General features: G+C 38.4%; 2 protein-coding genes across 2 annotated transcripts in view; one reads left to right on the forward strand and one right to left on the reverse strand.

Moving 5' to 3' along the window:
- Window positions 1-8,249, reverse strand: part of bcl11aa (BCL11 transcription factor A a) — a 61,960-nt gene extending 53,711 nt beyond the window's left edge. Inside the window, exons 1-2 of the mRNA XM_016556719.1 lie at window positions 7,791-8,249; window positions 3,998-4,333 (exon numbers count right to left, since the gene is read on the reverse strand). Coding sequence (XP_016412205.1) covers window positions 3,998-4,333; window positions 7,791-7,845 — 391 coding nt within the window. The 5' untranslated portion in view covers window positions 7,846-8,249. The remainder of the gene's footprint in view (window positions 1-3,997; window positions 4,334-7,790) is intronic.
- Window positions 8,250-13,781: 5,532 nt separating this feature from the next.
- The window catches only part of LOC107743495 (poly(A) polymerase gamma-like), a 15,705-nt gene continuing 5,541 nt past the window's right edge, over window positions 13,782-23,945 (forward strand). The window contains exons 1-18 of the mRNA XM_016556720.1: window positions 13,782-13,895; window positions 14,523-14,690; window positions 17,871-17,937; window positions 18,021-18,102; window positions 18,243-18,352; window positions 18,437-18,490; window positions 18,584-18,668; window positions 19,001-19,048; window positions 19,142-19,231; window positions 19,384-19,522; window positions 19,675-19,747; window positions 19,835-19,955; window positions 20,029-20,113; window positions 20,189-20,242; window positions 21,727-21,846; window positions 22,946-23,055; window positions 23,160-23,281; window positions 23,368-23,531. Of these exons, the coding sequence (XP_016412206.1) occupies window positions 13,879-13,895; window positions 14,523-14,690; window positions 17,871-17,937; window positions 18,021-18,102; window positions 18,243-18,352; window positions 18,437-18,490; window positions 18,584-18,668; window positions 19,001-19,048; window positions 19,142-19,231; window positions 19,384-19,522; window positions 19,675-19,747; window positions 19,835-19,955; window positions 20,029-20,113; window positions 20,189-20,242; window positions 21,727-21,846; window positions 22,946-23,055; window positions 23,160-23,281; window positions 23,368-23,531 (1,709 nt within the window). The 5' untranslated portion in view covers window positions 13,782-13,878. The remainder of the gene's footprint in view (window positions 13,896-14,522; window positions 14,691-17,870; window positions 17,938-18,020; window positions 18,103-18,242; window positions 18,353-18,436; window positions 18,491-18,583; window positions 18,669-19,000; window positions 19,049-19,141; window positions 19,232-19,383; window positions 19,523-19,674; window positions 19,748-19,834; window positions 19,956-20,028; window positions 20,114-20,188; window positions 20,243-21,726; window positions 21,847-22,945; window positions 23,056-23,159; window positions 23,282-23,367; window positions 23,532-23,945) is intronic.

Raw genomic sequence — 23,945 nt, forward strand, 5'->3', positions numbered from 1 at the left:
CAGACAGGAGATGGTACACATATGCAGGGACTAGACACAAACACACATGGGCTTCCAACAGCACAGTGTTCTTTGAAAGGGACAACGGGTCTTGTGTATGAAGAAATCCTGCCGGTGAAAGGAAATAAAAAGGTTTGGAAAATTAGCGACGTATGCCTCCCCCCCAGTTCGAATACATATTCATAAAGAGCCGCTTCCAGGGCACCATCGCCGCTCGGGTAAGACATGTCTCTTTGTCGCTTCCCGATTATTCATTTTCTTGATTGTAAAAAAAAAAAAAAAAAAAAAACACCTGCACAAATGAAAGGATCTTGTGACACTGAGCAGCCTCTGTATACATGCATATTTCCACACATGCCTCTAAAGAAAATCTATTACATCTGTCAGAAACACACACACTCCCATGCTGCACGGGGCAGTTTGGAAAATAAAAACAACTGTCGTGGTTGCCTTGGTTCTCACTGATGACTGAACGTCAGTTAACGCTGCTCCTTACAAGTCCTCTTAAAAAACGATCAGTGTCACACTCGCTCCCTCGCAGCTGAACTCCAGAAAGGCGCTTTGATGATAATTATGATCATGACAGATCGTCAAGCTCCAGATAATATGTGATTTAAAAAAGGAGGAAGAAAAAAAAACAATATGGAAAATGCTGGGGTCTTTGTTAAGCCACTCATTTGGGTCACATTTTGGCACAGAAAATTGCAGGTGGCTCACATGCCAGACAATCACACACAGTGTAATTGATTCAATATTAATTGGATGCCCCTGATTTACATTGACTGCTACAGCCATATGCATAACAGAGAGAGAGAGAGAGTGACAAAATGGGCCAGTGAGCGAGCAGGAGAGTTAGAGGCATTAAAAACCCACCCAGCAAAGGCCATTTAAAAAACAATTATCTGTATTGAGGTCCGTTCTGCATGGCGGCAGTGTTAGTCCGATCTAATCTGCTGATTTATTGGACAGCAGTCATAATTTCTGAAGGGCTGCCATAGCGAAAGACAGAGTCTTGAAAAGCGCTTGATAAAATGTTTTTAAAAAGTTCAGAGCTCCAAATGGCCCCATATCGCGAGCCAAAGCAAATTCAATCTGTTCCATCGACATGTTTTTGGACAACGCGTTGCGAAACAGAAGATCATAGGATGTTACTCTGCATAATTTTTACATTTCATCAGACATCTTATATTGTGCAGCAAAGGACATGAAGCCGATTATATCAACAGAGTGTATTCAAAGCTCTGGGAACAACATTAATTCAACAAGACACTTTTGTGTCAACCTGTCTAATTTTTTTTGCCATTTTCAAGAAATGAGAGGATTCAAAATCTCATTTAGGAATTAAAAATTAAATAAATAAATTATGACTGTATCAAATCACTGCATGGGAGAGGAGAGTGTCTCAGTCCTAGTAAGGCCCCCTCACCAGGATACATTGTGCTATTTGGGGTAACACACAGTCACACACACGTGTGTATTGCCACTTTGCCACACAGCAAATCCATTCCTCTGTGGCAGTTACTGCCTTTTCTCACACTGAGCAGCTCTATATGGAAATGGAGTTGTTACATCACACATACCAATTTCCTTATTTGGTCGTCTGAACTATAGCCTAATGATCTGTCTTAAAAATAAATTAAATAAATAATAACAATTAAATGATCAAATAAAAATTAAAAAATATAAACAATGAATACAAAATAAAAAATAAACTAATAAAAGTTCATAATAAAATAATATTTACAAAATTAATAAATAGAAAGATATGTAGAAAACAGAATAAAAATGTTATATATATATATATATATATATATATATAGGCCAATATACATTTTTATCATTTATGTCTTTTTCATATATATATATATGAAACAGACATATAAATTATAAAAATGTAAAAATGAAATACATTTTTAACTTAAAAGCATTGAACTATCACCTTTCCTTCAACCTTGCAATTTTGTGATGTTCTAGACTACCTCTAACCCAGGTACACACACACACACACACACTCTCTCTCTCTCTCTCTCTCTCAAATTATTATGGTTTATACAATCATGGTAAGCTGCAGTCATAACCAACCTTGAATATGTTATGTCTGAAATTGTCTATAATATGGCTAATTAATATCTCTTGCCTGTCTGACCTGCCATGCAGCAGATTCAGTAACATGCTGAGAAGCTGTTATGGACCTTCCCACAAAATTGTTTTTAAAAAAAGAATAATAATAACAAGCACACATAATACCAGTGACCCAACGCTATCAGCTGAACCCTGATACATTATGATGTAAATGAGTTTAATAACCCAGTTTAGCGGCTGACAGAAACAAGAGACGTGCGCGATAGCCAGCTCGCATAAAGGTTGTATAATTTGTGCTGAAACTGCATCAACATGCTTAAAACAAAGAGGGCAAGCAGACACAAATGACCTGCTTGATCAGCCTCCATATCTGATCAAATTTAAATGTACTATAGCACAAAAGTGTGTTCCACAGCAGATTATTGTAAACATGTATATGCACACAAACTAGGAGGCTTCGTTTTCTGTATCTCAAACTATGCAAGTGGGAACTGTTGGAAAACAACTTGATACTTGAACTCAGCAGACGATAATTAGCCCAGAGCAAAGGGTCAAGTCCAAATGACTGTTGATGGGGCTAACCAGACCCAGACGCTTCCTGGAACCTGATCTTTGAGGCAGGCCAGAGAATGGCCAAACGTAAAGCCAGGCCAGAAAAACAGACTGGAAAGTCTCACTCTCACATTTTCTATATTTAAAAAAACAGCCACTCTAAATCGCCCCACCAGCACAAGACACTCATGGACACATAATAACACACCGACAACTTAAAGCAGTTCATTTCACTTAACGTTCAGCTTAAACAAGATTAGACTTACGCTACTCTAAGATTCCAGGGTTGTCTATATTTTAAGCTGTTTACAGTGGAAATTAGGGACTATCTTTTTTATGACTGTATTTTCCGTGTTTTATATAGTGCATAAAGTCAACCGCTAATTAAAATGCACATCCACAAAACTAAAACAAATAATTAGCGTTGTGTTATTGTTTCCTGACAAACCAAAATAACTGAACGGCCTTCCATTTCCTTTCTTTTTTTGACAGAAAGTGAAAATGTGAAGGCATGCATTTATACGGATAAGATGTGGCTATGCAAGTACCCACAACGAAATCAAGATACATCTGTCGAGACCACATGAGAGAGGCTGTGCAGCACAGGCATTTTCCATGAGCCTGTGGACACACACCGAGGGGGATGGCTTCTCCTGTCACAGCAAGGACTCCTCGAACCGCCCCTCCAGTGCCAAAATTTCTCCCCCTCTATCCCACTTTTTTTTTCTCCCAGTAGGGATGAGCAGTCCACCATGCCATAAAGAACACACCCTTTGCACTCTACTTCAACAAATCTACAACTTTTAAGTCACAGTCTGCCACTTTGGGTCTCATTTGATTACCATGGAGAGTGAACGACCAGATAACAGCTACCAGAGAAAAAGGATTTGAAACACAAAGTGCAAATGTGCTAAACCGAAGCATGCAGTCGGTGGTGGGAACGTGTGATCTACGGTTCGAATCTGAGCTTAATTATCCAAATCCCACAGAGTCCATCTGAAGGAGATCCTTGATTCCAAGCAGCGATGATCTTGAGATAATAAATCAGATTTGAAATGCTTTTTTGTTTTTTTATCTTTGTACTCTATGAAGTAATGCCGGTTCCTCTTTTGGTCTTCGTAATGGCTTCTCACTCTGAGGTTTGATTGAATATACCCCCCTTCCCCTTCCTGCCCCACAGCTTTTAAATATTCAGCACTCTGATACGTCTCCAGAGCTGTGAACGAGACGACCCACTGAGAAAGGACATGTGTCTACGATATGCGGCCCACACAACAACTCGGCTCCACCACACATGTTCCTCACACAAATACACGCACAGCCCTTCTATAGTTAACGGAAAAATCACATGAGATGAAGTTACCTGTAATGTTTTCCTGTTTGGGACAGATTCCTCGAGAAGACGTCGATAAGCAGTCATCATCCTCCGGCGTGACCTGGACGCCCACCTCCACGGGGTTGGAGGCTCTCCTCAGCTCACAGTGCGAGGGTGATGGGGGCTTATCCACTGCTTTGTCTATGCACAAAGTGCCATTGCACTGCTTCCTTTTGTGTTCAATGAAAATAAGGATGTCTCCCAAAGGGAAGTTCATCTGACACTGGCCACAGGTGAGCAGGTCCTGGTCTCCCTCTGGAGCTACCTGTACCAGCCCGACCTGTTCCTGCCTCTCCTCCGAGACCACGGCAGACAGGGGCTCGGCTGCACGCAGGAAGAATCCATATGCGACACAGAGGGAACGAAAAGCAGAGCGAATATTAGAGACTGGGTGCTGTAATGAATGCAGTCAAGACGAGGGAGCACATAACAGGATAAACAACAAGAACACACATTTTATGTTAATCCACCACTTTAATTTCGTTTTTAATTTCGTTTTATTTTCACATTTATCTTTTTAATTTCAGATCCATAATTACCTTACAAGATATAAATAATAATAATAATAATAATAAACATTAAAATAAATCTATTAGTCATTGTCAGTTAAACTTCAGTGAACAAGCCTAAAAAAATAATATTCACATAACTAATAGCAAGGGCATGACATCTTATTAACATATAATTTATTATGATATAAGAGTAAAAGTATTGCTTTGGTGCATTAGCATCTGTGTCTAAAACTACAGTAAATTAATCTCAGCCTGACTCTTTGTTTCACTCAACCATACACACATCTGGATCATGAAATGACTGCATGGACAGCACGTGAAGATATCCAGAAAACCCAACACAAGTCACAGCTGCAGCAATAAATGCTTCACACAATAGGGACTATTAGCTTCTTTTTTTTTTTTTGCACGATAAAGTTAGCTGTAAGGTTCACACACACACACACACATACAGACACATATGCAGGCATTTTTATAATGGTTGTTTAGTGAAATCTTTTGCGCAGAGGTTACACTAGCTTCCTAATTGTTAAGAATCTTGACCTTCTTTATAAGCTGCCAATTTCATGCTTTAATGAACCTAAAGCCACAGAGAATCAAAAAATAGATTTTAATTTTAGTGTGTGATGATTGGTACAGATTTTGATAAAAAGGTGTTAGGATCATGTGCAGGGCGGTTAAATTTACTTCAGCCCAGTCTGGGGCAGATATTGAGGGGCAGATGTGGAGTATCTCCCAGATGTGCTTATGAGGAAAATATCCGACACATTTGCACATGGAGAACAATAACGAAGTGTGATAAATTTCCCTTCTATATGTAGCTACTGCTTTTCGCTACGTAGTTTTTGTTGTTGTTTTTCGAGATTAAATGCTCGCCATGCAAATAAATAATAGAAAGCCTACTCGATTTAAAGTGAAGTATTTTAGATCTGATTCCTAGATACAGGGTGATTCATAGTGATATTGATTCGTAATGAATTCGTAATGATAACAGCTGTAGAACTTCCAGTTAGGTGTGATTGTGATAAAACACAGAGATAATCGATATATGCAAAACTTCAGTCATGATTTAAGAATGAAACCGAGCGAGAACATATAAAGTTGGTAACATATATATTTCAGCTGCAATAAAATACGTTACATTAAAACAACAGCTTGTATTCAACACTTCAGTTAGCTATAACAATTATATTATGTACTTATTTTACTATCGCATCTGACATCCGCACATATGCATATTTTTGAATTATATTACAGAAACTTTACACGACTGACCATGTATAAATAAATTCTATATATATATATATATATATGTGTGTGTGTGTGTGTGTTGCAAAAGAATATTCGACAGTCTAGATCATTCAAAAACAAAATTAAGTTTGCTCAGAATGTGTGAAAGCTGTATCACATTGAGTTTTCCCAATTGCTTTAAATTCCACTACAATCAGCGCTGGCACTAAAAACTATATTGAATTTAAAACTTTTTTTTTTTTTTAGAATATTTTTAGAGATTTAAAATCCATTCAAGTGTCTAAAAACAAAAGCAGCTTATTACCAAAAAATATGATGATAATATTTCAAATAGCTCTCAGAAAAGTATATCTGTGTGTAGCCTATGAACGTGAACATTTAGGCTAAAGCTGGTTTTCAATAAAGTAATTTTTAAAAGTTTGTAATAACAGCTTCTTCGTTAGAATGTCTTTTTCACTTTAAAAATAACTGCCTTCTGTGTAATTATGAATTAGATGACAAAGTCTATTAAGATAATACATTTTGTCTATTTGTATTGCCTGAACATCCTTTGCTAGTTTACTTGATCTATTACAGAATAAAGGTATTTAAAATTATTCATTTCATGCCAGGTCAGGACGGGGTAAAGAAAAACGGTCACAAGTTCATATACAATACGTTCCCCTCTTGCTAACATATGGTCAAATATAGATAAAGATAGCGGTGAAACTGATCGGGTTAGAGTCTAGTTTATGATCGTCGTCTGCCCCCTAGCGGTGAATTTCTGACACGAACAGCAGCGAACACACGGAGTAACCCGCGCTGAGATCCCACAGCCTGTGTGTGGAAACCCAATACTGTTACACGATACTTTACAATGTTACAACAACTCGGGATTTGTGTCAAACATGTTTATCTAATAAAACGCGAACTAATGCTTTTGTAGCTTTACGTTTGAGATATCAAAAGATATCTAACAGACAAAAAGACAAGAGCTAAAATGTTTACGTTTCGTCGTGCTCCTGGCAATATTTCAGGCCAATAAAATACGAAGCACACTTTATTTACAAAAAACGCAACCTACCACAGTCCTTCAAGGCATATTTAGAGTAAATAATAATAATAATAATAATTCGAATGATAATTCGGAGAACAGTAGTAGCTATGAATGTGTGCATACAAAAAGACACACTTGTATCTAAATAGTTGCATTACATTTAGGTTTCGTCTTACCTTTGTCACCGACATTTAAGACAAAAATCAGGCCTAAGTGAAATCGAATTTATCCTTGTACAAATGCACACAAACCGGTAAAGAGCGTAGCGTAAAATCGTCTCCTATTGCTTTTAAGCGAAAGCCCATACGAGTCGATCAGAATCGCGTTTTGCTTCAAATGTAAGAAAAGCTTGAGTTTAAAATTCAAATAGATTTTAAATGCAGATGCCTTGCTCTGCAATGTTAGCCTCACACAGGCGACTATCGTGCTCTATTTGCTGGCAGTGGGTATACGCGCACGCGGCGCTTGTAAACAGTCGGACACGAGATTTTTCCCAATCAAAATTCACTTCCACTCTTTGAAAATCTTCCAAAAATAGTGCAAGAGGAGGGAAATCCTGCCCAGAATCACAGACAGACAGCGTTACGGGACATTCCACGAGATGTGAGCGTAAATAAGCGAGCGAAAGCACGCGTGCATATACCCACCACAGTCCGGTATATGTGAGCGCTTGCTCTTAAGTGGTCAAGGCGACTAGGGCACGAGAGCCAAGACATATGCGCCTAAACACAGAGCCGGCATGAACTTCTCCAAGTATAGCGATGGAAAGCAAACTTGTGTGGCATTTCGGCGGACGAGGGTGCGCGTAAAGGCATTTCAGAGATGGTAACGCTCTCTTCACTAAAGTCCACTTGATCTGCGCTGTCCAGTGTCCAGTGTGTCTTCACTGAGAATTACGCTCCTCTCCGGCAACTCAACACTACAGAACGGAGCCAAAATCAGGTAAAGCGAACGGGCACAACATATAATTGTCTTTACTTACGCGAAAAATCCCGTTTGCTTAAGTGCTGGGGTTTGCCTTGCTTGCGGCGAGACATGGTGGTTGGTGGTGGCTTTCAGCTCGGTTCACATCGGGAGAGCCGGGTTAGAAGGGAGACTCCAGAGAAAATATCTTCATCAATGCCTTTGACATCCAAAATAAATTAGAAATAATACAAAGATGGCGCAGGGAAGATGGATTGTGGGATAGCCGTCATGGCTTTTTTGAAAAGAGAGAGAGAGATGAAAAAATGGCAAAAGCCCCCATGAGCTGCAAGTTCAAGTGCGGACGTGACGTCCCTGCGAACTTGAACGTCAGGAGATGGATGGACACAGACATACAGAACATGGGCAGGGCAAAGCCGTGGAGTGGGAGGAGGGAGTGGAAATAACAAAACCAATGGACACTCATTAGGGGCTGGACATGAAAAATAGACCCGAAGAAGCCAATGGACAGAAAGATCAGGGGGCCGGACAAGAGGCGAGAGAGAGAGAAAGCGAGAGACACGCACACACAGAAAGAGAGAGAGAGGGGAGATGTGTTTAATGAAAGCAATGTGCGCTGCGGCGTGTGTGTGTGCGCGCTGGGGGTGGACGCAGGAAAACAGAGCACGAAAAGCCAATGGACAGGAGATTCAAGGGGGCCGGACATGCTATATATACAAAGAGAGGAGGAGAGAAACCTCGCATATAAGGTTTCGTAGTGGACACTGATGGTGTTTCAAACACAGTCACTCAACTCCTGGTCAAACAGTCAGTCAGAGGTAGCGCGCAAACTGCTTCTCGGCGAGACACACGGTCGGGTTGCATGAACAGGACAGACAGGTTCCGAGCCGGGGCATGTGGGTTCAACCACCGCGTGCGCTGCCACATTCCTCCAGAACAGACAGAAACTTAAGGGACATCACATAGAGCAGGATAGGATACTCGCTCGCGCGCTTTACAAGCGATGTAGGTGGGACTTAAATACTACAAGAGTGTAATTGTAAAAATATACCAACACACTGACGAATAGATTGTGGGAGCAGCCCACTAGAAAGAAAGGGGCCGGGGTAATAACTTTCAGATGTGTTCAGATTATAGAGAATGGCGACTGGGAGGAGGAGGGAGGGTGTCAGTAAACCGCCGCGTGGATTTAGAAATATAAAGATGCTGTAAACAGCGCCGATGCATTCGAAATTAAAGAGACATGAAGCATAACCGAACGCGATGACAAGCTAGTTCAATGCATGAGGTGGGAGGAAGAGAGAGACACCCCTGCGAACTAGTAGAAGTACGACTAGACTATAGCGACTGCTCCAGAGACTCAAAGCAGAGGCTGCGTGAACAAGTGACAGTCTGCGGGGAAAAGGCACAATTCAATAGGGAACCGATCGGAATTGAAGTCGAATGCTGGAGATAATACGTGACCCGTGAGCGAACAAGCGAGTGAGTGAAACTGCTTTGCAGGCTTATACGCTGACATCTTTGTTTCTGGACCAAGACTGATCGCTGTGCTGGTGCGTGTGTGGGTTTTTTTTTTTTTTCAGCGCGAGGTGTCAGATCTTTACGCGAAAGTTGAGTCAGGTTTGCGCTGGGTAAAAAGGTCAACTCTGCGCGAGGGCTATCTGGGAATGCCAATGGATTCGCTCGACTGTACCACACTGACTGTGCCGATGCTTTTCAGGTCATTGTTCTCAACAAGTGCGTATGATTAAAAGCACCGTATCGATCTGAATTTTGTATATAACGTCTTTGATTTCGTTTCAATGCAGCGTAATATTCTCCACCATGCACAAAGGGAGCTAGATACATTTAAAGCACTTTTAAGAGTACAGCGCATAAATTATGTAATTCTTTAAAAAACATATAATAACAATAAAGTGCTTTAAGCAAAGAACAATATTCAAAGAAACATGTAGGGTTCTTGGGTTGGCTATATGATTATTTGAATATTATAAAAGCTAATTCAGATAATTGCTTTGAGGCTCTTTAAAGCACCAGCATAAACTGGTTTCTGGATAATAAAAAGTAACCATCGAAGGTTATCATACAGAATCAAGCTGTAAAACACATTTTGGCTCTAATTAGGACTTTTATTTTTAAGCGTCTAATATTTCTGCGATCGTGCAGGGTGATTGACAGAAATACACCACGGATTCATTTAGGACCTCTCGAGAGGGAATGTGCTCTGCAGTTCATGCATACCACAGAAAGACTCCATTGTTTAACCTCGCTCGAAATATTTCCAAGTGTGAAAAAAATAACGTTGTTTAAAAAAGTAGTGAGGTTAGCTGTAGTCGGAAACTGTGATTGTATTGTCTGCATGCAACAATCTCTACAAAATCAAAATGAATATTTCCTTACGCGTGAATAGCAAATGCTAGTGAGGTTAGGATGCAACGTGTGGAAAAAGTGTTTGCTTTTGACTGAACCATCTTTCTGTATAGAAGCTTTCGGTGCTGGACAAATTTAGGGATGTAACACTAACCATGGCACCTGCCTACTCAGGCCATTGGCTGATAGACCGCCTTTTTTTTCACATTTTTACTTTTCTGAAAGTATGTCCCTGCTCCAGGCGGACATTGATCAGCGCAAACGGAGCGTTTACACCTCCTTCAGTAATGGAAGCTATCAGGCAGCAACAAAACGCCGCGTACAAACAGAATTTCAATATGTAAATGACAATGCGACTGATCCCATCATAAATCAGCCAGACGTTAAATGCATTGCAATATCCATCTCTCCAGTGCACGGTCAGGCGCGCTCGCTCGTACAGAAAAAAGTGCTTTTGTGTGAGAGAGTGACAGAGGAAGCGATTGGAAATGAGAGTGAGAGCAAAATGCGATGACAGATTCATGCTTAAAATAACGTTTCAGCTCAATGCGCGAGGCCCTGTGGATGACACAAAATCCAGATTACCAAATCTACAAAATACCATGATTGTTGCTGGTAGATCATTTTATTAAAATGCGACCTTCAAGTAAATAGTAGGGTTTCACTATTTAAAACTACCAAAAATGAATATTGGTCCATGGGTCAGAGGAGGGAAAAAAGCAAGACAGTTGAATTTCTTTTGGTCATGTGCCTGCCTTCCACGGGTAGTGGCTCAAGGAAATTGACTGACTGTCCCCTTGGGCGCATTTTAACATATGGAAATGACCGAGGGCTTATGCGATAAATCAACGCCCAACGCCCTGTTCATGCTTCACTCCTCTCATTTTCCCACTAGCTCTGGCAATTCATCAGCAGATCTGTTTTCCCGCAACTGTTGTCCAGCGCTGATGTCATGTTGAAAGAGGGGCTTTATTGGCATTTTTGCTTTACCAGCGAGATTAGCACTGAGTGAAAACCCTCTCCTGCACTTTGTGTGTAAATAAGAGAGAGAGAGTGCCAGTGTGTTCGTTATCTTTGCCTAACTTTAACTGGAAAGAGTTCTCAGTATAAAAATGGGCATTATGTGGCTTTTGTTGTAATTTCTTTATTATTAAAAATAGGTTTTCCGCATGCATTCCAACGTGATAGATTTCAAGACTATTCCAATACATTACATTATCTGGCCAAATTTATTAAAACTTTTCGTTTTAGTACTCAAAGAGCACCTGTCACTCGTTATTGAGCATTTGATAAACAAAGAGTCTGGTAGCAAATACTAGTACCTGTTCTAACACCAGTTTGTGTTAATTAGTGCTAAACAAACTAATATGCAAAACAAAGAAAACAATTTGTGAATCCTTCTGAGTTTTATAAATTACGTTCTCGGTTCAATTTTTATTTATGATTTATTTATTTATATGTTATGGCTATTTTTTGTTCAATCAATTGCAACGTTCTTATTACACATTATTATTGCACGTTATTAATATTTTTAATTTATAAAGTGTACATTTACTTCTATATTCTCTTTAAACTTTCTTAGCAAAGCGATTACAGTACAAATGAGAACTGAGGCATATTTTACTTAATCCAGATACAGTGAAAATAAAAAAGTAAACAACAAATATTGGCCAAATATTTATTTGCCTCTTTATCTGAGTGCTTTGTTTGCCAGATGTGGCGATTAGTATGTTAAGATCTCCATACTCTGTGGTTCACACAGTTAGTTTGTGGATGCCATATAGATAGACTTTGGACTAATTTACAGACAGATAAAGAGTGAAGGCCATACACTGGCCCTCCTGGGTGGAATTAAATCGGCCTTGTCTTGTTGCTAGTTCTAAATTAAATGGCATGCATGTATCTCTCAGATATGGTTGTAATCATGATATTATCCTCTTGGGACAGGATCTGTGAATCGTGTTTGAGTAATTAACCATGTAAAATTTTACTATAAAAGTGAGCATTATTATCGAAATTATTTTATCTAAGTGCATTCGCTTCCAAAACATGTTTAATTCGTACAAAAGACCCTAAAAATAAAGGACAGAAACCTCCATAAAAGACATCAGTGCAAACTATTTCACTTTGTCCAATGTCGCAAAAACGAATATGTTATTTGATACAAGAAATCAGACTGACCGTAAGATGAATTAGGCCTTTTCGTGTCGCCTGTGAAAGACTTTGACCACCTTAAGTCTACATATCCCACTGAATACAAGTTTTACCTCAAAGGACGGAGAGGGGCGAAATGGGAATGCTCTTAAAATCCCTGGTAAGTCAAGCCTTGGCTTCTTTAAGGAATTTTAAGCTTCAGCAGTTCAGACACATTCGCGGACTGAAAATTAATATTAATGGCTAGATTTCACAATGTGGCATTATCACACTGAGCGATGGGTGGGCATGCCATCTGGGTTTTGACAGGTATTAGATATAATCAAAGGGATTACGTCTCTGTGGGCGAAATTATAAACGTGAGAATGACATGAGATTGAGTAATGGGGTTGAATAAATAATTTTGGGGTTAACTAGCCTACCTTTAAGAGTAGGAACACCTCCAGTTGTTTACCTGTTGCAAATAAATAACAGAAAAGAAAAGAAAAGAAACGGTTCTACTATATTTAGAAGTGTTGTGTTGTGTTGTCTTGTTGAAATACAGCATTAAAGACGGTGATTCCTGATATAATATTGTATTCTATTGTATGTATCTCTTTGTCGGAATTATATTCATTTTCAAACTTCACAAAGTTCTTTCTAATGTGCCATTTATTCAGTGTCACTGTTCATATGGACCTTTTATTTTCTGCTTCGAGCATTTCTTTTGTAAATGCTGTTCCGCCCATCTAAAATAAAGTGGACAGTATTAGCCTACTGGCATTTGAAAATGGTGCTAAAATATTAAAGACATAAATAAAATGTCGTTGTCCGGGTCGTTTCTTGGTCTTACATTTGTGAAGGTATCCGATAACATAGCCTACATATTTATAAAAAAATTAATTAAAAAAACGCCTTAAAGTAAAAATCTATCCAATCGACTGCACTTACTGAAGCATTTGAGTAGAAAATAAGAATGTTAAAAAGTTTACCAAAGTGTAACAAAAGTGTGAGAGAAAAGTGTGTCGAAACCGTGAAATATCACCCAAAATTAGAGAATGTAAATGGCACAGCAGAAAGCTTGATTAACGATGTGAAGCTGCGGCTTTTCTACACGTTTAGGCAAATACAAGATCCAGTAGTATAAACATATCATTTGGAATTGATGTATATAATAAGTGCAGTCACTGAATGTACAAGTATTTTTTTAACTTAACATCTCACAAGTCGCCTTGAAGATTCGTATAGATTTTAGTCTTCAAGTTATTGGAACAGAGCAATTGTGAATTTCACCTATGTAAGTTTACTTGACCTCCAGTACAGTAGGTGGCGACAATGCTCCTACGGAGTTATTCGCCATAAACCAAGAAGAAGAAGAAGAAGAAAACATTAATCAAAATCCTGATTGCACAATAGCACAGTAGGTGGCGATATGCGCAAAGATTGCAACTCGCCATAAAACCAAGAAGAAAACATTAATCGAGAGTATCAGGGCGCAGAGCATGTCGGGAGATGTCTGTCCGGTGGGCGCCATATTGGAGCAACAACTATTGTTATAAATTGAGACGGGGCTGCTGCTGGCTAAGTTTACATGTTTTCTGCGTGTTTGTTCTGAAAATATTTGGATATTTCTACGCAAGGTCATGAAAGAGATGTCAACGTAAGTGTTCCGTGCTTCCCAGTGATATTAGTAGGTTAAACGAGTTAGTTGTTGAGGAAAAATGCAGTGCTAGGCTAGTTTAGCCAGTTTATTGATATAACGGTCAGAGAATGCAGGCTGAAGCGGATAAGCGGCCTGAATGTGTTTTTTTTATTCAAAAAACACTCGCATACATAACAGTAATTAAATACACATGTGTTGTAGTGAACTGCATTTAAACCAAGTATTTTGGTGGTGTTGGCCAAGTAGTCTTGTCTTTGTTTACACAAACATTGGGCAATGCTGGTGGATGTAAACGCGGTTCTTTTAGTCCTTGTTTATGTTTCACTAAACAAACCGCATTTGAATATAGAAGTACAATGTGGTCTGACATTGTTTATATTGAGTTATATATATTACTCACACACGCGCAATCCATCATACATACACTTTTCTTTTACCTTTCATATATTTAGTGCTGTCATAAGTTCTCATTAGAGAATGTTTCATAAGCAAAGTGCTCATGTTTTGTTGTTGTTGTTGTCGTTCTGAGCTCCGTACTATTTGATTTTTTTTAAATATTTAGTATGTCTACAGTGCCGCATGGGCCTATTATTATTGTCGTCATCATCATGTCTTCATTTGCAGGACTGGTGACAGTACGCTTGGCGGGCAGCAGCCTCGGAAACATTATGGCATCACGTCTTCAATCAGCCTGGCCTTTCCCAGAGAGATAGACCATATCTACACTCAGAAGCTTACTGAGGCTATTGAACCATTTGGAGTGTTTGAGGGTGAAGATGAACTCAATCACAGGTGAGGGCTTTCATTTATGTGACTTTGCTGATTGAGTCACTGCTTTCCAGTGGTTAAAGAGGCTTTATTATTTAAATATTTGTTGCTCTCCGTTGCTATCCTTTTTGTTGCTAACTGTGTAGTATCTTTGATGAAAGTACTAACATAAACCTTTGAAGTAATCTTTATATCCTTACCGGATAATATCTTTCAGACATGTGTAGTGGTGTTTTTTTAGTGGACATTGACTTATTTTTTGGACGTCTTATCCTTATCCTGCTCATCTTTCCCAAAAATAGAGTGCTGTATAGCAAAGCACACTACAAGGATTAAATTACAAGTTTGAAGATTTTCACCAGCTTTGTATTGCCACACAGTAGAATGTGTAAATGAAATGTGTACTCGTGCTAACGCATTTTTGTATCCCTGCCCATGGACAGTCAGATTGACAGAGAGACCTTGGATGGCAATGATCCCAATGCATTATGGGTGTTGAAGTTTCCCAACCTTTTTGGGGAATGGGAACACCAAAGCCTTTTTCTCTGTTTTCTCAAGTCATGTAGCACCCATTTAAAAAAGATACTGCATAGACAGCCTAGTTTTATTAAAATTCCATCTTGTCAGCGGTGAATTGGCCAATTGAACCATTTGGAGTGTTTGAGGGTGAAGATGAACTCAATCACAGGTGAGGGCTTTCATTTATGTGACTTTGCTGATTGAGTCACTGCTTTCCAGTGGTTAAAGAGGCTTTATTATTTAAATATTTGTTGCTATCCTTTTTGTTGCTAACTGTGTAGTATCTTTGATGAAAGTACTAACATAAACCTTTGAAGTAACTTTGAAGTAATCTTTATATCCTTACCGGATAATATCTTTCAGACATGTGTAGTGGTGTTTTTTTAGTGGACATTGACTTATTTTTTGGACGTCTTATCCTTATCCTGCTCATCTTTCCCAAAAATAGAGTGCTGTAAAGCAAAGCACACTACAAGGATTAAATTACAAGTTTGAAGATTTTCACCAGCTTTGTATTGCCACACAGTAGAATGTGTAAATGAAATGTGTACTCGTGCTAACGCATTTTTGTATCCTATTATATGCCTATATTATATATTACATTATTATTTCATTAAATTATTCTTTGAAAGATCCTGAGGTTTTGTTGAAAAATAGTTCAGAATACAAACACACAGTATAATAATAATGTAGACCGGTATAGTGCCAACGCTACAAATCATAATAATTAGAACAGTAGAATAGTCAACAGTATTGGCCATACTAAAAGAACTCTCACTCAACATTTCCAGTTGCGTGCGCTGCTCATTGGAGGAGATGGTCCTCACTGCAGAACACAAGATCAAGGGGGCGTGGTTGGATCCAGATCCAACTCCTCCCACCTTACATATACCTAAACCTACCCGTCTCCACCCCTGATCCCTAAACCCACCCATCTCCAACCCTAAACCTACCATCTCCACCCCCTAGATGTGGATCCAACCCCGCCCCCTGGATCTTTGTTCTGCAGTGAGGGGCTACTGCATTGGAGAGCTGCTGGACGTCATCACGCCACACTACTGGCATGGAACCACTAGATGGTGCTGTGGACAAGCGATTACGCACAGCACACATATTTTTTGGAATAATCTTGCCAAAAGTCTGGCTCGTGTCTAATCGATTCATTCACAACATATGCCAAAGCTCTATTACGCTTCATCAAATGGAGCAGATACAGCCTATTATAACCCTTAATGAATAGCCAAATTGTGTGTGTGTGTGTGTGTGTGTGTGTGTGTGTGTGTGTGTTTGGAGTGTTTGAGGGTGAAGATGAACTCAATCACAGGTGAGGGCTTTCATTTATGTGACTTTGCTGATTGAGTCACTGCTTTCCAGTGGTTAAAGAGGCTTTATTATTTAAATATTTGTTGCTATCCTTTTTGTTGCTAACTGTGTAGTATCTTTGATGAAAGTACTAACATAAACCTTTGAAGTAACTTTGAAGTAATCTTTATATCCTTACCGGATAATATCTTTCAGACATGTGTAGTGGTGTTTTTTTAGTGGACATTGACTTATTTTTTGGACGTCTTATCCTTATCCTGCTCATCTTTCCCAAAAATAGAGTGCTGTAAAGCAAAGCACACTACAAGGATTAAATTACAAGTTTGAAGATTTTCACCAGCTTTGTATTGCCACACAGTAGAATGTGTAAATGAAATGTGTACTCGTGCTAACGCATTTTTGTATCCCTGCCCATGGACAGTCAGATTGACAGAGAGACCTTGGATGGCAATGATCCCAATGCATTATGGGTGTTGAAGTTTCCCAACCTTTTTGGGGAATGGGAACACCAAAGCCTTTTTCTCTGTTTTCTCAAGTCATGTAGCACCCATTTAAAAAAGATACTGCATAGACAGCCTAGTTTTATTAAAATTCCATCTTGTCAGCGGTGAATTGGCCAATTTTTCATGTTTTACTCTACAACATTTAATCACTCCTCTGGTGTGTGAACTTATGAGGCATGCTACCACAGATTTAAACACAGATTTGTTTGCTATCTGGCTGACAAGTTTTCAAGTGCCGTAGAACTGATGCTCAAGTGTGCCCAGGACAGCAGTCTTTAGTCTTGTAGCGTACACTTGGAGAGGTGTTGGACATTATTAGTCATTACACCATAGTTCAAACAATATACCATCATAATGTGATTTCATAGGAATTTTATTTAGGCGCTAAAGAGAGTACCCGATAAAAATTATTAGCTCCAATGGGATTGCTTGGTGTCCTAATGGAGACCCGATTTCAAGGGAAGACCTGGTTTCTCACAACAGTGGCACTCTATCAGACATAAAAGTACAAAACTATGTAAAATATCTTACCATACCCTGGTGTCTGAAGTGCATTTGTTTTGCAAGCGGTAAAACACTGAGACCATTAAGAAATTGTGTAAAACAGTCATGTTACAGCTTTTTGAAAGCCCTTTCTTTTTTTACTTTATCCTCATATTTAACTAACTTTTTTTTTTTTATTAGAAGATTAGCTTCTAATGTTTTTTTTTTTACATAGTTTGATTTGTTCCTGGTTTAAACTAAATATCCTTTAACTTGTATTAGAATATTAGGTGTATAAATTGTCTCCCACAAACTAGTTTTTGCACAGTGTCTTGTGTGTTTGTAGGCATTAAAAGGGTGTTTGTGTGTTTTATAGGCTTGCAGTTCTTGGGAAGCTGAATTCATTTGTGAAGGAGTGGATTGCAGAAATCAGTGAATCAAAGGTAAATAATACTGCAGGTCTCTTGACCTGATCACCAAGTAACATGATGAGATGCTTTTCTGAATCCTCCCTTTTCCCTCACAGAATCTTCCACCGTCAGCAGTAGCAAATGTTGGTGGCAAAGTCTTTACGTTTGGGTCATATAGGTTGGGAGTGCACACAAAAGGTACATTTAATGAGCTTGATTGTACTGTTGAGCAGCAGAATGACCTTTAAAGATCTGCAACCGTAAATTAAGAAAGGCTTCACTGTTATAAAGGGGTATATGTACTGTATTGTGCATATCAAATTGTTTTTTTTCTTTAGGTGCTGATATAGATGCTTTGTGTGTTGCCCCACGTCACATTGAAAGAACTGACTTTTTTTCATCCTTCTTTGAAAAACTAAAACGGCATGATGAGATTAAGGATCTACGAGTGAGTACCTTTTCTGTTCCTCATTTATACTTCTGCCACTGCTTTGTTTAAAGAGTGACTTTTATCCGTATAATTCCTTTTCAGGCTGTGGAGGATGCATTTGTACCAGTCATCAAGTTCAAGTTTGATGGAATTGAGGTAAAACAGTTGAAGTGTTTGATATGCAGCCTGGTTGATATTTAGTTTTAAACTTTTTTTATTTTTTATTTTTTTCCCTCCTCCACCACCCAGATTGATCTGCTGTTTGCCAGGCTCGCTCTACAGTCAATTCCTGATAACCTGGACCTGAGAGGAGACTCTCTCCTCAGAAATCACGGTGGGGACCTAAATTGAGTCCCCACAAGGATAGTAGTCGTGGCATGTGTGTGTGTGTGTGTGTGTGTGTGTCTGGTGGTAGTAGTAGTAGTAGTAGTAGTAGTAGTAGTAGCTATATTAAATTATTATTTTGTTTTATAAAATTATTATTTATCATTATTAATAATTATTAAAATTATGTTAAGACAAATCAATTAGATTTTAAAAATCAAAAAGAACGTAAAACAAATAAACAATAAGATTTAAAAATAAGATTACAAAGTAAATAAATAAATAATATTAAGTTAAATATCGCTCTACAGTCAATTCCTGATAACCTGGACCTGAGAGGAGACTCTCTCCTCAGAAACTTGGACATCAGATGCATTCGCAGTCTAAATGGTAATGCCCTCTAACATTTTATTTAAATGTCACATTTATAGTCTAATTTGTCTGTTCTTTTTTAGCTTTACTTATTATTTTTGTGTTTTGCAGGTTGCCGTGTTACAGATGAGATCCTATATTTGGTGCCTAATAAAGAGAACTTCAGATTAACATTGAGAGCGATTAAATTGTGGGCCAAACGTACGTCTGATTTAAAACTTGCCTTCAGACGCTTTTTGTCTGGTTTGAAATCAAGACTTCTGATCTTTTTTGTTCTGAATCTTGGCTTGACATGCTAAAATCAAGTCAAGACTGCAATTCAATAACATGTCTGATTTTTTTTTTTTTTTAAGGCCGTGGAATCTATTCCAACATGCTAGGCTTTCTTGGTGGAGTTTCCTGGGCTATGCTCGTGGCCAGAACATGTCAGCTCTATCCAAATGCTGTTGCCGCCACACTTGTGCACAAGTTCTTTCTGGTCTTCTCTAAATGGTGAGGTCATAGCACATCGTGTTCATATGGTGGAACTGAAACTTCACGTATTGTTTTGTTGATAATGTCTAGTCCTTTCCTGCAGCCATGGAATATCCACAATCCCACCTCACCCCCCTAACTGCATTTCTGGTCTAATTTTACTTCATCAGGGAATGGCCAAACCCTGTGCTTTTAAAACAACCTGAAGACAGCAATTTGAATCTGCCAGTCTGGGATCCACGGGTTGGTATTCTTATGTTCGTTGTAATGAAATACAGTTTTCTAGTTTTTCTGGACTTTTCACTATACAGTTTGTTCTTTTATTTTTAGGTGAATCCATCAGACAGGTATCATCTGATGCCAATCATCACTCCTGCATATCCACAACAGAACTCTACCTACAACGTGTCCACTTCCACACGCACCATCATGAGTGAAGAGTTCAAGAATGGTGTGTAATAGATTGTCTCTTATTGGCCATTTCTCTTGACCATTTGCTCATTTTTCCAAATTTCCTGTTTAAGGTCTCACTGTTACAGATGAAATTCTTCAGGGTAAAGCCGATTGGTCCAAGTTGTTTGAACCTCCCAACTTTTTCCAGAAGTACAAGTAAGTGGATATCCACAGTGTCATATTAAAGATCAGTTCGATCAGTTCCTTTAATGTTGGTCGTTTTGTTTGCAGGCATTACATTGTCCTCACTGCCAGTGCATCCACTGAGGAAAACCACCTTGAGTGGTAAGAGCTCAAAAAATAAATGTATTGCTTTTTTTGTGTGTGCAAAAATATTTTTGGAATTTTGATATTTGTGTCAGAGACTTAAAAAAAAAAGTTTGGCTTGCTTCAGGCTAAAAATCTACCTCAGTTAATGCTGTAAACTCTAGGGAGTCCCATTACGTGCACATTACTATAATATTATAGGAGCCCAAATTATTCAATTCAATTGCTATTTAATTTTGGATATAATCAACATTTAAATAAAGAAATAAATTGTATGAAAACATGTAAATCCCACATAAGCCAGTTTTTACATTACTTTCTAACTGTAATTATAAAATTATAATTCATTGATGAAATGTAATCATTTACACAGTGGCTGTCAAAATTAGTTTTTATGACAGATTGATTTAAATATACATTAAATAATTAGACGTCACTAACAGGTAATATATAATAATGAATATATCGGCTAATATTGAGAGAAATGCTCAGTCTTTCCTGAGGTAAATGTAATGCTATGTGACATTTTTTTCCTCGCAAGCTATTGTTTTGACGTCTTTCTGTGGTTGATTGAGCGATTACATGACACGAGATGTCCGCGTAGCCATCACGCCACATCAAAGAGAGTCAAAATGACATTTATTGCTTGAACTTCCTGAAAAAAACAAAAATTGCCGGAATTTAAAACATGAGGCTTTGTTTCCTATCAACAGTAACAATATTTAAAACTGGAAGTTTCAAATTAGATTCGGCACATGCAGTGGTTAAAACAACGCTGTATTTGTTCTGTGTAGTGATCGACCGATATTGATATTTTATAACCGATACCAATTATTTGCGTGTTTATGTGCCCAATAACCGATATGCAGAAACGATATTTATTTACTGTTATAAAGTAAATAAATGACTGAGTGAAGTAAGTCCATACTTCACTTTGGTTTTTCCTCCTTTCAGCCATCTTAAAAAAAAATTTTTTTAAAGTGTTGAAAATAACCAGTCTTTCATGTTAAATTTAACCTTCATATTACAATAAAAAAACATTTTATTTAAAGCATCAGCAGCAACACTAATATTAACAATAAGCAAAATAAATGTAGAAGGTCTAATGTTTGCTGTTATGTTAAAGTTTACTAACTACAGTAAATCAAGTACCTGTGCACACCGTTGTTGTTGTCTCCTCTCCCCTCAGATGCCATGGTGCAATTCTCAAAACATCCACAAGATGGCGGCATTTATCGGTGAATCCGATATTACAAAACCGATATCCGATTATTGTAAAATGCTTAAATATCGGGAAAAATATCGATATATCGGTCGATCTCTAGTTCTGTGCATACTGAAAATTTTCAAATACATGTACCATTCCACCCCTAATGTTCAATATTTTGCAAATTCTCTATTTACACTCTCTAATCAGTTCTCTGGTAAAAAAAAATAATAATAATTGGGTTCTGGGTATGGAATCACAGAATCTTCATATAATGATGTTCTGGCCTCAACAGGATTGGACTGGTGGAATCAAAGATAAGAGTGTTGGTTGGAAATTTGGAGCGCAATGAGTACATCACCCTTGCCCATGTCAACCCACAGTCTTTTCCCGGATCAAAAGAGAATCACAATGAGTAAGTAACAGATGGGTGGGTGGCATGACCAAAATGTTTTATCACCATAATGGTATGATATAGTGTTTTTGTTTTATTAATGTATAGCAAAATAAATGGATAAGATTTATACAATTTTATCACATGACATGCCTCTGGTACAAAACCAAATCTTTTTGAAGGTAATTTTTGTAAATAATGCAAAGTAGTCTTGCACAGATTTATAGCTGTTATGTGGCCAATTCACACCGCACAGACAAACGCCAACATACAAGTTGGCTGTTCGATTTAGAATTTAATAACTGTTATGTTCACACTGCCCCAACAGACACTGACAAACTTCGAGTCAAGTAAGTCTGACTGGGGGGGGGGGATGTATAATCCTGTAACCACAATCAAAACTTTACTGTTATTAATGTCTTTGCGTGTCATTGTTCGCCTGAAAAGACGGTGAATAAAATGAAAGAGGCTGTGGGTGAAGCCGTGATTGCTGCTATGGGGAAGACAGGGCGCCTACTAGAATTTATGCAGAGAACTGCAGTGGGAAGATTTACAAAGGTTTCAAAATTTTGCTCGGGTGGTCCTTAATCAGTTTCGGTTTGCCATTTTTTTGATAATTTGCTAAGCACGCCAAGCACCTATTTGCAGTCTTGCCTCATTGTCCTAGCAACGGTTCGTGGCCAGGTCAGTTTACGTCAGAGTTTGTTGGAAAATCATATCACACTGCTCGGACATTTCACGGCCCAACAAACGCCGTTTGAACATGTTCAGTTGGGTTAAAACAAACTTGTACCAGTACATTTCTACCATTGTACTGGATTTCTATTGTATTGCCATCCTGCTATAATAAACATGAGGCTAATGTTTTGTTTGGTCTAAAATTTCGATTTTAGCAGTATGCTCAGGGTTTCAGCTTTGCTTTCTAAATTACCTTTAATCAACATTTTATAATACCCATACTTATTTTGGGGCAATGGAACAGTACAACAGTGAATGAGTGCTCAGCCAGTGTGAGTTTTCCAACAGCGGATGCTGATATCAAATGGCCTGTATATACAGACTACTCAATTGACCTATAGATCTTAAAAATCGTATAAATTTGCACGCTTTTTTTCAACAGGAATGAATTTGTTTCCATGTGGTTTATTGGAATCAGCTTCAAAAAACTGGATAATTCTGACTGTGTGAATATTGACTTGACCTACGACATCCAGTCCTTCACAGATACTGGTAAGCTGCTCCGCTTCTATTGTTTTCCACCATGCTCATGTCCTGTGGATATAGTTGTGGAAACTTGGGGTCTTTTAATGTCTAAAAGTGGTGTTTCATTGTAGTTTACAGGCAGGCAAGCAATATCAATATGCTTAAGGATGGCATGACTATTGAGGCCACACATGTGAAGAAGAAACAGTTGCATCATTACCTGCCTCCTGAACTTGTGCAGAGGAAGAAGAAGGTAAAAAAAAAAAAAAAAGTCTGTTTATAGTGTCTCTAAAAAAGCTAAACTATATCCTAACTGTATCCTATCTATCTTTTGGGCAGAGTTTGGGAGAAATAAACCGGAGCTCAAATGGTGGCGGGTCAAAGCGCTGCTCTCTGGATGGCAGTCAGCTTGACAGCTCCAGGGACACGGATATCGGCACCCCGTTCAGCTCTCCTACACTAGTCAGCAAACCATGCCAGCCAGTCTCCTCACCTGAAGACAGGTAGTGTCACTGATCAGGACAAAATCTTTGTGATTTAGTTAGTTCAGACCAAATGATTCTCAGGAATTTCTGAAAGATTGCAGGATTTTATGCCACCTGACTCAAATACCTCTCCAAGGGACTGAAATGCCATTTTCAGTTTATGGTATCACTGTTGACTGCCAGCAAGCCTTTACAAGTTCTAGGGGTTGGAACAGAAAACAAGACTTATTACTCTATTCTTGGATATTAGTAGAGCTATTACTCTACTCTTGCTTCAGTGCGGAAATTATAAATGTCACAAACTGCATGTTTTTTTGTGGTCAAGCTAATTTTATGGCATCATTTTCAAACACAAGAAATGTTTAAATATGAGTTAGTTGTAATGTCAAAATGCTGTTACTTAAAATTACTTACAATTACTTAAATCACTGG

The sequence above is a fragment of the Sinocyclocheilus rhinocerous genome, unplaced genomic scaffold (genome assembly GCF_001515625.1).
Source record: "Sinocyclocheilus rhinocerous isolate Xijiao unplaced genomic scaffold, SAMN03320098_v1.1 scaffold677, whole genome shotgun sequence".
Taxonomy (NCBI): Eukaryota; Metazoa; Chordata; class Actinopteri; order Cypriniformes; family Cyprinidae; genus Sinocyclocheilus; species Sinocyclocheilus rhinocerous.